This window comes from Mustelus asterias, chromosome 1 (genome assembly GCF_964213995.1).
Source record: "Mustelus asterias chromosome 1, sMusAst1.hap1.1, whole genome shotgun sequence".
NCBI lineage: Eukaryota > Metazoa > Chordata > Chondrichthyes > Carcharhiniformes > Triakidae > Mustelus > Mustelus asterias.
The window spans coordinates 166,195,033-166,209,589 of record NC_135801.1 but is presented as its reverse complement, the minus strand read 5'-3'; the positions used below and the strand labels follow the sequence as shown (position 1 = coordinate 166,209,589).

The window sequence follows — 14,557 nt, the reverse complement described above, 5'->3', positions numbered from 1 at the left end:
TGCATGTTTATTTATTCTTTCTGTATCTCTTTTGATGGCTCAGTTAGTATACACCATAAAATGGAAAATGATCAGAGCCTCAGCTATTTCTTCACTTGCTTCTCTTAGCAGCTGGACTATATTTCATTCAAGCCTGGTAATTTATCCACTTTCAAGGATTCTAAACACCTTAATATTTCCTCCCTCGTGTTATCCTATCCAATATTTCATACACCTCCTCAAATACACATCCGTTTTGTCCCTTTCTTTTGTGGAAACAGACAGAAAGGAGTCATTAAAGAACCATACCCACATTTTCCACATCCATAGACAAATGACCTTTTTGGTGGGTTACACATCCAAGCAGCACCTAGAGCTGGAGAAGAGGCTACAAGGGAGAGCGGATTGCTGGGAGACTGAAAACAGCGAGAGAGAAATGTGAGTGCTAGCCTGGAGTTTGGAGCTCCTGAGGTGACGTCAGGATTCAAAAGTGACACAGAGCGAGTGGAGGTAGCTGATTGGGTCAGTACAGTTGGGTAAGTATTTAATTTTTTTTATCACTTATAGTTTGTCAGGACTTTATTCTGTGGTCTATATGGCTATATTCTGTAGTATTGAGAACCAGGGAAGAAGGGCCCGAGAGTAATTAATAGTATTTGATTTCAAATATCTATCAAAATGCTTAATTTAAAAGGGGTAGGTCCTGGCAGAAAAGCTCAAAGCCATGGTGTGCTCCTCATGCTCCATGTTGGAAGCTGGGAATATTTCCAGTGCCCAGGCCCAGCATGCGTGCAGGAAGTGTTTCCAACTGCAGCTCCTGGAAGACCAGGTTTTGGAACTCAAGTGGCAGATGGAGACACTGTGGAGCATCCACTAGATGGAGAGTATTGTGGATAGCAAGTAGAGAAAGGTGGTCTCGCTGTAGGTTGAGAATTCACTTGCACCAGGGTTGGCTCTGCTGCAGGGGAGAAGAGTAAAAAAAAGTGTGGGAATGCAATAGTTATAGGGGATTCAATTGTAAGGGGAATAGATAGGAGTTTCTATAGCCGCAAACAAGAATCCAGGACGGTATGTTGCCTCCCTGGTGCTAGGGTCAGAGCGGTTAAAGGTCATTCTGGAGGGGGAGGGTGAACAGCGAATGGTCACTGTACACATTGATACAAATGACACAGAGAAAAAAAGGGATAAGGTCCTAAAAGCAAAACATGGGGAGTTAGGAAGCAAGTTGAAAAGTAGGACCTCAAAAGTAGTGATCTCAGGATTACTAGCAGTGCCATACGGTAGTTAGAGCAGAAGTGGCAGGATACAACAGATAAATACGTGACTGAAGTGATGGTGCAAGAGGGAGGGTTTCAGATTCCTGGGGCATTGGAGCCAGTTCTGGGGGAGGTGGGTCCAGTACAAACTGGATGAGTTATACCTGGGCAGTACCAGGATTGATGTCCTAGGGGAAGAAAGGAGGATGAGAAAAATGTTATGCAGAGAAATCAAGGGCCAGAATCAAACAAGGCCATAGTGAAAAATAATGGGAACGAGACAAGGAATATTAAAAAGACAAGCCTCAAGGCTTTGTGCCTTAATGCGTGGAGCATTCGCAATAAAGTGAATGAATTGATTGCGCAAATGGATGTAACTGGGTATGATATAGTCGGGATTACGAAGACATGGCTGCCGGGTGACCAGGGATGGGAACTGAACATCCAGAGGTTTTCAGTTTTTAGGAAGGACAGACAAAAAGGAAAAGATGATGGGGTCACATTGCTGGTTAAAGAGAAAATTAATGCAATAGTGAGGAAGGAGATTAGCTCCGGCGATGTGGAATCTGTATGGATAGAGCTAAGAGACACTTTCCAACACAAAAGGGTGTAAGGGTTGTATGTACACTGACCCCCAAATCGTAATGGTGATGTTAAGGATAAGAACATAAGAACTAGGAGCATGCCATCTGGCCCCTCAAGCCTGTTCCGCCATTCAATAAGATCATGGCTGATCTTTTCAGGCACTCAGTTCCACTTACCCGCCCACTCACCATAACCCTTAATTCCTTTACTGTTCAAAAATTTATCTATCCTTGCCTTAAAAACATTCAATGAGGTAGCGTCAACTGCTTCATTGGGCAGGGAATTCCACAGATTCACAACCCTTTGTGTGAAGAAGTTTCTCCTCAACTCAGTCCTAAATTTGCTTCTCCTTATTTTGAGGCTATGCCCCCTAGTTCGAGTTTCACCCGCCAGTGGAAACAACTTCCCTACTTCTATCTTATCTATTCCCTTCATAATCCTATATGTTTCTATAAGATCTCCCCTCATTCTTCTGAATTCCAATAAGTATAGCCCCAGTCTACTCAGTCTCTCCTCATAAGCCAACCCTCTCAACTCCGAAATCAACCTAGTGAATCTCCTCTGCACCCCCTCCAACACCAGTATATCCTTCCTCAAGTAAGGTGTACTTGATGGCATGTAGATTGGGCAAATCAAATTAGTAACAATATCAGAGAGGAATAATTCCTTGAATATGTATGGGGATTTTTTTTGGTGTGGAGATGCCAGCGTTGGACTGGGGTAAACACAGTAAGAAGTTTAACAACACCAGGTTAAAGTCCAACAGGTTTACTTGGTAGCAAAAGCCACACAAGCTTTCGGAGCCCTGAAAACTCCGAAAGCTTGTGTGGCTTTTGTTACCAAATAAACCTGTTGGACTTTAACCTGGTGTTGTGAAACTTCTTACTACGATTTTGTTTGGACCAGTACATTGAGGAACCAACTAGAGAACAGCCCTTCAAAGACTCAGCATTGTGTGATAAGAAAGGAATAATTGGCAATCTAGTGGTACAAGGTCCCTTGGGGATGAGTGACCATATATGATAAAATTCTTCATCAAGATGAAGAGTGACATAATTGATTCTGAGACTAGGCCCCTAAATCCAAATAAAGGAAACTACAATAGCATGAGACATGAAGTGGCTATTATGGATTGAGGATTGTTATTTAAAGGGATAACAATGGGTAGGCAATGGCAATACCAGAGAGGAATAGCGGTGAACTGGGCAGGGGTGAACTGCAACAATTGTTTATTCCTATCTAGAGCAAAAATAAAACGGGAAGGTGGCCAAACCATTGCTTAAAAGGGAAATTAGAGATAGTATTAGATAGTATCTGCCAAGGAAGAGGCATACAGATTAGCGTGTAAAATTAAAGCGCATGGGATGGGGGAGTAATGTACTGAGTTGGGATAGAAAACTGGCTGGCAAACATGAAGCAAACAGTAGGAATAAAGGAGTATTTTTCCAAACGGCAGGCAGTGACGAGTGGGGTACCACAGGGATCACTGCTAGGATCCCAAGCCATTCACAGTGTATCTTCATGATTTAGATGAGGGAAGTAAATGTAATATCTTCAAATTTGCAGATGACATAAAGCCGGGTGAGAGAGTGAGCTGTAAGGAGGTTGCAGAGGTGTTTCAGTGGACAAGTTAAGTGAGTGGGAAAATAAATGGCAGAATCAGTATAATGCGAATAAATATGAGGTTATCCATTTTAGTAGCAAAAACAGGAAGGGATTATCTGAATAAGACCATAAGACATAGGAGCGGAAGTAAGGCCATTCGGCCCATCGAGTCCACTCCACCATTCAATCATGGTTGATTTCAACTCCATTTACCCGCTCTCTCCCCATAGCCCTTAATTCCTCGAGAAATCAAGAATTTATCAATTTCTGTCTTGAAGACGCTCAACGTCTCGGCCTCCACAGCCCTCTGTGGCAATGAATTCCACAGACCCACCACTCTCTGGCTGAAGAAATTTCTCCTCATCTCTGTTCTAAAGTGACTCCCTTTTATTCTAAGGCTGTGCCCCCGCGTCCTAGTCTCCCCTGTTAATGGAAACAACTTCCCTACGTCCATCCTATCTAAGCCGTTCATTATCTTGTAAGTTTCTATCAGATCTCCCCTCAACCTCCTAAACTCCAATGAATATAATCCCACGATCCTCAGACGTTCATCGTATGTCAGGCCTACCATTCCTGGGATCATCCGTGTGAATCTCCGCTGGACCCGCTCCAGTGCTAGAAACTGAGAGGGGGCATTGCTACGAGACCTGGATTTACTTAGAACATAGAACACTACAGCGCAGTATAGGCCCTTCAGCCCTCGATGTTGCACCGACCAGTGAAACCAATCTAAAGCCCCTCTAATCTACACTATTCCAATATCATCCATATGTTTATCCAATAACAATTTGAATGCTCTTAATGTTGACGAGTCCACTACTGCTGCAGGCAGGGCATTCCACGCCCTTACTACTCTCTGAGTAAAGAACCTACCTCTGACATCTGTCCTATATCTCTCACCCCTCAATTCAAAGCTATGTCCCCTCGTGTTAGCCATCACTATCCGAGGAAAAAGGCTCTCACTATCCACCCTATCTAATCCTCTGATCATCTTGTATGCCTCTATTAAGTCACCTCTTAAACAACTTCTCTCTAATGAAAACAACCTCAAGTCCCTCAGCCTTTCCTCATACGATTTTCCCACCATACCAGGCAACATCCTGGTAAATCTCCTCTGCACCCTTTCCAACGCTTCCACATCTTTCCTATAATGCGGCGACCAGAACTGTACGCAATACTCCAAGTGCGGCCGCACCAGAGTTTTGTACAGTTGCAGCATGACCTCATGGCTCCGAAACTCAATCCCTCTACCAATAAAAGCTAACACACCGTATGCCTTCTTAACAACCCTATCAACCTGGGTGCCAACTTTCAGGGACCTATGCACATGGACACCCAGATTCCTCTGTTCATCCACACTACCAAGTATCTTACCATTAGCCCAGTACTCTGTATTCCTGTTACTCCTTCCAAAGTGAATCACCTCACACTTTTCCACATTAAACTCCATTTGCCACCTCTCAGCCCAGCTCGGCAGCTTATCTATGTCCCTCTGTAACCTGCCACTTCCCTCCGCATTGTCTACAATTCCACCAACTTTAGTATCATCCGCAAATTTACTAATCCATCCTTCTACGCCCTCATCCAGGTCATTTATAAAAATGACAAACAGCAGTGGCCCCAAAACAGATCCTTGCAGTACACCACTAGTAACTGAACTCCAGGATGAACATTTCCCATCAACCACCACCCTCTGTCTTCTTACAGCTAGCCAATTCCTGATCCAAACCACTAAATCACCCTCAATCCCATGTGTCCGTATTTTCTGCAAAAGCTTACCATGGGGAACCTTATCAAACGCTTTGCTGAAATCCATATACACCACATCAACCGCTTTACCCTCATCCACCTCTTTGCTCACCTTCTCAAAGAACTCAATAAGGTTTGTGAGGCACGACCTACCCTTCACAAAACCGTGCTGACTACCCCTAATCAAATTATTCCTTTCTAGATGATTATAAATCCTATCCAAAACTTTGCCCACAACAGAAGTAAGACTCACCGGTCTATAATTACCAGGGTTGTCCCTACTCCCCTTCTTGAACAAGGGGACAACATTTGCTATCCTCCAGTCTTCTGGCACTGTTCCTGTAGACAATGACGACCCAAAGATCAAAGCCAAAGGCTCTTCAATCTCCTCTCTAGCCTCCCAGAGAATCCTAGGATAAATCCCATCCAGCCCAGGGGACTTATCTATTTTTACCCTTTCCAGAATTGCTAACACCTCCTCCTTATGAACCTCAATCCCGTCCAGTCCAACAGCCTGCATCTCAGTACTCCCCTCGACAACACTGTCCCTCTCCTGTGTGAATACCGACGAAAAATATTCATTTAGTGCCTCTCCTATCTCTTCAGACTCTACGCACAACTTCCCACTACTGTCCTTGACTGGCCCTAATCTTCTCCTAGTCATTCTTTTACTCCTGACATACCTATAGAAAGCTTTAGGGTTTTCCTTGATCCTACCTGCCAAAGACTTCTCATGTCCCCTCCTGGCTCTTCTTAACTCTTTCTTTAGGTCCTTCCTGGCTAACTTGTAACTCTCAAGTGCCCTAACTGAGCCTTCACGTCTCATCTTAACATAAGTCTCCTTCTTCCTCTTCACAAGAGATTCAACCTCTTTAGTGAACCATGGTTCCCTCACACGACTGCTTCCTCCCTGCCTGACAGGTACATATTTATCGAGGACGTGTAGTAGCTGTTCCTTGAACAAGTTCCACATCACAATTGTGCCCATTCCCTGCAATTTCCTTCCCCAACCTAAATCTCGCCTAATCACATCATAATTTCCTTTCCCCCAGCTATAACTCTTGCCCTTCGGTATATACCTATCCTGTTCCATTGCTAAGGTAAACGTAATCGAATTGTGGTCACCATCACAAAAGTGCTCACCTACCTCCAAATCTAACACCTGGCCTGGTTCATTACCCAGTACCAAATCCAATGTGGCCTCGCCTCCTGTTGGTCTATCTACATACTGTGTCAGGAAGCCTTCCTGCACACATTGGACAAAAACTGACCCCTCTACAGTACTCGAACCATAGCTTTTCCAGTCAATATTTGTAAAGTTAAAGTCCCCCAGTACAACTACCCTGTTACTTTCGCTCCTATCCAGAACCATCTTTGCAATCCTTTCCTCTACATCTCTGGAACTTTTCGGAGGTCTATAAAAAACTCCCAAAAGGGTGACCTCTCCTTTCCTGTTTCTAACCTCAGCCCAAACTACCTCAGTAGACGAGTCCTCATCAAATGTCCTTTCTGCTACCGTAATACTGTCCTTGACTAACAATGCCACACCTCCCCCTCTTCTACCACCTTCCCTGCACTTACTGAAACATCTAAACCCTGGAACCTGCATCAACCATTCCTGTCCCTGCTCTATCCATGTCTCCAAGATGGCCACAACATCGAAATCCCAGGTACCAACCCATGCTGCAAGTTCACCCACCTTATTTGTACACCAGTCGCTGAAAGTAAGCACGTAGATGCAGCAGGCAGTGAAGGCGGCAAATGTTGCAAATATATTGGCCTCCATAGCAAGAGGATTCGAGTACAGGAGCAGGATGTCTTGCTGCAGTTATACAGGACCTTGGTAAGATCACATCTGGAATAGTGTGTGCAGATTTGGTCTCCTTACTTTTCGGGGAAGGGCTGTTCTTGCTAAAGAGGGAGTGCTGCCAAGGTCAACTAGACTGATTCCTGGAATGGCGGGACTGACATATGAGGAGAGATTGAGTCGGTTAGAATAATGTTTGCTGGAGTTTAGAAGAATATGGGGGGGGGGACCTGTAAAATTCTAACAGGACAGGCAGGGCAGATGCAGGAAGTATGTTTCCAATGGTGAGGGAATCCAGAACCAACAGTCACAGTCTAAGGATACAGGGTAAACCATTTAGGATTGAGATGAGGAGAAATTTCTTCACTTGCAGAGCTGTATGCCTGTGGAATTCTCTACCACAGAAAGCAGTTAAGGCCAAAACATTGTATGTTTTCAAGAAGGAGTTAGATATAGCTCGAGGTTAACGGGACAAAGTGATATGGGGGGAAAGCAGGAACAGAGTTGGATAATCATCCATGATCATAATGAATGGCGGAGCACGCTTTAAGGGCCAAATGGTTTACTCCTGTTTTTATTTTCTATATTTATATGTTGCTATCCAATTGTAGAATATAGTCTCTTATGTGATCGCTGCGAAAAACTCACTATCCACAAAAATTTTAGGGTAGAGAGAAAACATTTACAAGTTTAGATTTTCAGTTCGAGATAATATTTTGCCCCAAAATAAATTAATCTTTACTTTTCTTCCTATTTATTGACTTTTGTCACATCACCATATAAAGTGCATTTATAATTGCTCTATACACAATTCTTTAACATGCTTTCTTGAACATCAGCAAAGCATACATCTGATTACTTGAAATAAAAAGTGCTTGGAATTGATTGGAATGCACAACAGAACCAATGTTTAAGAAAGAAATATTAGGAACTTGGTGAATAAGCAAATATTTAAAAAGTTAAAAACTGTTTGACGAAGTAAAATGATGTGGAGATGTCTCCACTTGGAGCCGGCAGTTTGCGGTGTCGATGGTCGCCATGATGTGGAGATGTCTCCACTTGGAGGCGGCTGGAGCAGCGCTCCAAAAGCTAGTGGCTTGTGCTATCAAATAAACCTGTTGGACTTTAACCTGGTGTTGTGAGACTTCTTACGACGAAGTAAAAGCCAAGGAAATAATTCAGTAATTATCTTTACTTTCACAGCAATGTTAAGCAGTGTTAAGCAGCAATGGATCCTGCCTACTTATTTCAGCCAGCCAACAAGGGTTCAATTCCTTTTAAACTCAAGCATCAACATACATAGCTGAAGCCGTACGTTACATGGCTGATGAAGCCGTACGTTACATGGCTATGGCCACATAATGGTTTATGTATTTCGAAGCAATGCGGAACATCCAGTTTGCCCAACTAGTTTTGTTTGGCTACAGCCGATTTCCCCCTTTCCTCCAATCTCCTTACCAACCCTACACCTCAATGCAGTTGTTTCAACAAAGTGACCATTTGGACGGTATGAAAGAAATCAAAATGGAAAAAGTTGCTGCTATATGCTATATTTTAGCTTCTACTTCATTTTGCTACAGATGTGAATTAAGCACTAGTATAAGTAGTCCTGAAATCTTTGGGTATTGAAAAGGAAGCTAAGAAATAAGTCACCAAAAGAACACTCCCTCATCTGACATTGGATAGAATGAGCCAGACTAATTGTTGAATGATTAAATAAATTATTATTTTCAATAGACGACACTCTCTTCACTGGTTTTAATGCATTCTAATGTCCTAAAAGTTTGACATTTCCTAATAAATTATATGAATCTATTAATTAGTCCTGCAAATAAACACAAAAGAAACAGGAGCATGAATCAGTTATGTGGCCCTTCCGACCTGCTCTGTTAGTCAATCAGATCATTACTGATCTTCGACCTCAACTCCACTTTCCTGCCCAATCAAGTGCTGAAAGATTATCACCTGACAAAAGATCATTTAGACCCGACATGTTAACTCCGTTTCTTCCCACAGATACTCCAGCAAGTTCTTGGTTTTTTTATTCTGGCATTTTAGTTTATTTAAAGCATATATATTTGAGGTACAGTACAAGGAAATTGACTCAAACTATTGTCTTATTTCTTGCAATTAACCTGGAACGGCTTGATGCTGTCACTTGGAAGAAAATTATACAAGCTTGTAAGTGGAGATTGAGAAACGATTTAATGGGGTCTGTACAGGCACACACACACTCACAGACGGAGGTAACTCACAGATTGATCTTTCTCCCCGAAAAGAGACATTCCAGGCCTCTATTTAGCATCAGTGCTTTTTAAAATCCTTTTTTATGATTTTTTTTTTCTGCCCACCACTTTCGCAGTTCTGACCTCAGAAGAACTCAATCTACTGAATCAATCGCACACAAACTATCCTGTGTGACATTGCCAATCGACTGCCAGATTGGAGGCGCTTTTGCCCGATGAGTTCACGCCTTCTAAGAGCAGGGTTAGATTTCCCAAACAACCTTCCAAAACAAACAGACAAGGAAAATCTTAATCACATTACACTAAGTTGGACTTGAACCCAAATCCTGGGGACAAAAGCTAGTGCACTAACCCAATGTTCCACCACATTCACCAGATCACCGCTATAAACAGCGTGGAGAAAAGAAGGCAGAGTAAAGTGTACTGAAATTGGAGATATTACTAAATATCAAATACATGTCAGGAAAAAACATACAGCTCAAGCTATATGGTATATTAGTAAAGAAAACTTACAACAAAGGTAATTCAATAATGAGATGTACTAGATTACATATCAATTCCTCCAGAAGATCTTCTGCCTCAGCCCCTGAAAGAGATTTAATGAAGTACATAAATATAAAAATGACAGTAAAGCCCTAGCAACCCACTAAATTGAATATAAATACAACTTTGGAAATATTTAAATAAGCAATATAGACAGGAAAAAATGTATTTGCATTTTAAGTGACAAACATTGGAATCCTGAAAAACATTTTTTCCTGCATAACCCTAGACCTGACATTTTGTGATTTGATTCAGTGTATTCAGGCACTTTAACGTCATTCACTGTCATACGGTTACTTCCACTATCATTCTTTCCCCTCATACAAGTTCTAGCAACCTTTCAGCAGCATCTCCCTCCATCTTTTTAGCAAAGATTGCTTCTGAACACATTATGCAGAAAGGTCTCTACAGTCAAGAGTACTAAAATGTAGCTTTGGTGCCTCTGGGCTAGCGGAAGCAGCTAGAGATTCTGATGTCAATGCCCCTGCATTTTCCAATAAGATGAGTCAGCTTTGGCACCACCTGCGATTACTTATTCTACAGGGTCACTGGGGATAAGATACCTGGGCAGATTGTTAAAGTCACTGTTCATACAGTTACAGAACAAAAGAGATCTAGGGGTACATGCTCATAGCTCCTTGAAAGTGGAGTCACAGGTGGACAGAGTGGTGAAGAAGGCATTCGGCATGCTTGGTTTCATCGGTCAGAACATTGAATACAAGAATTGGGATGTCTTGTTGAAGTTGTACAAGACATTGGTACGGCCACACTTGGAATACTGTGTTCAATTCTGGTCACCCTATTATAGAAAGGATATTTTTAAACTAGAAAGAGTGCAGAAAAGATTTACTAGGATGCTACTGGGATTTGATGGATTGAGTTAGAAGGAGAGGCTGAATAGACTGGGACTTTTTTCTCTGGAGCGTAGGAGGCTGAGGGGTGATCTTATAGAGGTCTATAAAATAATGAGGGGCACAGATCAGCTAGACAGTCAATATCTTTTCCCAAAGGTAGGGGAGTCTAAAACTAGAGGGCATAGGTTTAAGGTGAGAGGGGAGAGATACAAAAGCATCCAGAGGGGCAATTTTTTCACAGAGGGTGGTGAGTGTCTGGAACAAGCTGCCAGAGGTATTAGTAGAAGCAGGTACAATTTGTCTTTTAAAAAGCATTTAGATAGTTACATGGGTACGATGAGTATAGAGGGATATGGGCCAAATGAGTGCAATTGGGACTAGCTTAGGGGTTTTTAAAAAAAGGGTGGCATGGACAAGTTGGGCCGAAGGGCCTGTTTCCATGCTGTAAACCTCTATGACTCTATGACTCATACATTGAGTAAAAGACAAATATGGAGTCAGTCTTTTCCTTAACACAGGTTTATTCACAAAACCATAGAGCATAGCTACGTGTTGAGTGGCACAGTGGTTAGCACTGCTGCCTCACGCCGCCACATACCCAGGTTCAATTCCAGCCTTGGGTAACTGTGTGGAGTTTACACGTTCTCCCCGTGTCTGCATGGGTTTCCTCCGGGTGCTCCGATTTCCTCCAGCAATCCAAAGATGTGCAGGTTAGGTGGATTGGCCATGCTAAATTGCCCCTTAGTGTCCCAGGATGTGTAGGTTAGGGGGATTAATAGGCATATATATGGGGTTATGGGGATAGGGACTGGGTAAGATACTCTGTCAGAGAGTTGGCGCAGACCTGAAGGGCCGAATGGCTTCCTTCTGCATTGTAGGGATTCTATGAGACTCCCCTTTTCCTCACCCTACGGAGGTCTAAACCACTTCGTATATATTTTATTCTGCATAATTGTTTAATAATTGTTAAAAACTGGTTTGTGGAAACAACAGGATAGCTTTTAACAATTAGACACAGAGAGTGGGTGGTATTGATCCTCAGAGTACAGATATATACTTAGAAGATTCAAAGTGACTTCAGTTCACCTGTCACCCAAGATTATAGAAATCCTAGAAACCCTACAGTACAGAAAGAGGCCATTCGGCCCATCGAGTCTGCACCGACCACAATCCCACCCAGGCCCTACCCCCATATCCCTACATATTTTACCCACTAATCCCTCTAACCTACGCATCCCAGGACACTAAGCGGCAATTTTAGCATGGCCAATCAACCTAACCCGCACATCTTTGGACTGTGGGAGGAAACCGGAGCACCCGGAGGAAACCCACGCAGACACGGGGAGAATGTGCAAACTCCACACAGACAGTGACCCAAGCCGGGAATCGAACCCAGGTCCCTGGAGCTGTGAAGCAGCAGTGCTAACCACTGTGCTACCGTGCCGCCCACGGTAAATGAAACAAGCACCCTTTAAGAAGCTATAATCATATGAACATATTTCGTAATGTAAACTACCCCTATTTTAAGAATAATTCTCTAATCTTTTCCCAATTAGTATCAGCTGGTCTCACTTACAAACAAAAACATGCACTTCATTGTAACAGGATTCCAACATTAACACAGATAAGAGCTACAAAAATGAACCCTAAAGTGGTCAACAAATGCAGGAGAGACTAGAAGATTATTTTAAGGAATACCTGAACAATAAAATTTAAATTTAAGTCCCAAGTAAAACTCATGAACATAACTCGAGAGATAAATATACAGTATAAAGCTATTTAAAGATTTTAAGTTTGTAATTTTTCCTCTTTGTTTTGCATACCGTAAGATAATGGTGCCCTCTCTTGATAACTAAAATTAAGCTGCAGCTCCTCTTCAGGCATCTGGCTGACAAAGACTTTCAACAAACAGCGAATGATGAACAGGGCATTGTGGGCTTGCCAAATAAACAGCTGGCTGATGGGGCAAAACACAAACGAGAATTATGAATATGCAATTTACAACCAGTTAATATAAATCACACCAGAAAATACTGAATAGTACATGCCAGTAACAAATTCTTTTCCACAACTGTTATGCATTTAACTACAGTGACTCAATAATGGCATCTACTTATGCAAAATGAGTTTACATTTTTGATGATTCAAAATTGTGGAAATAATAAGTGCACACCAGGAAGTTTTAAGCAAAGTATTCACAGATGGATTTTTTAGTGTTACACTATGGGGTTCCTATACAAAATAATGTATGGTAGTGAAGCCTGGACTATTACACCTATCAAGAACAAAGGCTCAATCCTTTCCATCTGTGGTGTCAATGCCACATTCTCAGCATCACTTGGAAAGACAAAGTCAACAATGAAGCAGTTCTTTCTACAGCAAACATGCTGAGCATGCTAGTACTAATCAACCAAAGAAGGCATTGCTGGTTTGGGCGTGTGCTTAGGATGGAAAATGGCCTCATCCTTAAGGGTATATTTTAGGGGGAGGTCGACCTTCCAAGAGACATTTGGGCACCCAAAGTTCCAATTCAAGGATGCTGTCAAGAGTCATGAAAACCCTCAACACCAATCGTTACAGGTGGTAAACGCCAACTGACTGTTGATGTGAGTGGTGACTCCAGTTGTGGAATTCACCAACATGACAACATGTTTTTCAGAAGATCCAAAACAGATGCCAACCCTGCAAACAAGATGTAAGCAAGAATCACCCCAAACCATTAGCAAGGAACAACTTCACGTGTGCCACTTGTGACAGATTCTGCCTTTCCAGCCATCAAAAGTACAACAGATGATCTGATCTGGCCTCCCCAAAGTTCTATGGCTACATTCCCACCATTTCGCACAGGAAATGGATGCTAACCACTGGACTGCTGTCTCTGTAGGTAGCAGTATGCATTTTAAGGAAATGGAAGCTTTGATTCAGAAACATCAGATTCACAAATTCAGCGCAGTTCTTTCAGCCTACATAAGAGGTGGGGGAGGGGTGGGAAGAGGAGAGCATTTTACTACAAAGCAGTTGCAGCTCCACTTGTTAATAGCATGTTCCATGTAAACAGGATGTTGAAGGAAGTTGCCTTTCTCTCAGAGAATGGTTATTTGGCAAAAAAAGTAAAACTTAAATAAATATAACTGGTAATGTCTTTGAATTCAGTGTTAGTTTACGTTTACTCTCAATGCTGTTCATGGGTCCTTGCTGTGCATTAATTTGCATTTGCACAGCAAGTCTCAATACTTAATAATTTACTGATTGCGAAGTGCTTTAAGTATACTTGAAGACACAAAATGCATGCCATAAAATGAATTTAATTCTTAGCTATCTTCCCAACCTTTCCAAGTGCCTGGGCACATGAATTCTTGCAGAAAGCCAGACAGTATCTGAATCAAGTACCTATTCTAAATGCGCAAACCAAAACATTGAATATTGGCAGGGTATTTGGTACTATGGTACTATCAAGCTGAGCTGATTCCATACACTTGAGTATTTTAAAAACGTAGTTAACAATGATTATTAGTAAGAACTCTAGCTGATTTTTTTTCCTTGCTATATGGCAGACAAGATGACCAACTATCGGTGAATAAAATAAGAGACACATTGCTGTTGGGGGAGGTGGGGTGCTGATGAGACCTTGAGGGCAGAGGGTGCCACATGTACAGCAACAGAAGTGCAGACACATAAGAAATCCAGGAAAACAACCTAGCCCAGGGCAGAAAACTAAATTACAGGACAGTCCCAAAACATACAGAACAGTTGGTCAGCCTGGTTCTGGCAAAACTGAAGCAAAGCCACAGAATTGTTCATTTCTGCTCTAACGCTATCTTCAGCTTTTTGTCTTGTTTAACTGCATTATATGCACAGACAACCCATTTTAAATGTGCCTTCTCTGTTCTCCCCTCTGTTCACTTCAGCAGTAGCTTCTTTGTCTGTTTTCAT

The 14,557-nt window shown here is 42.2% G+C and overlaps 1 protein-coding gene across 2 annotated transcripts in view; it reads right to left on the bottom strand.

Annotated features, from left to right (window-relative positions):
* Window positions 1-14,557, bottom strand: part of dym (dymeclin) — a 417,844-nt gene that overhangs the window by 348,504 nt on the left and 54,783 nt on the right. For both annotated transcript variants that reach the window (XM_078222397.1, XM_078222407.1), the window contains exons 5-6: window positions 12,448-12,581; window positions 9,741-9,813 (exon numbers count right to left, since the gene is read on the bottom strand). In XM_078222397.1, coding sequence (XP_078078523.1) covers window positions 9,741-9,813; window positions 12,448-12,581 — 207 coding nt within the window. The remainder of the gene's footprint in view (window positions 1-9,740; window positions 9,814-12,447; window positions 12,582-14,557) is intronic.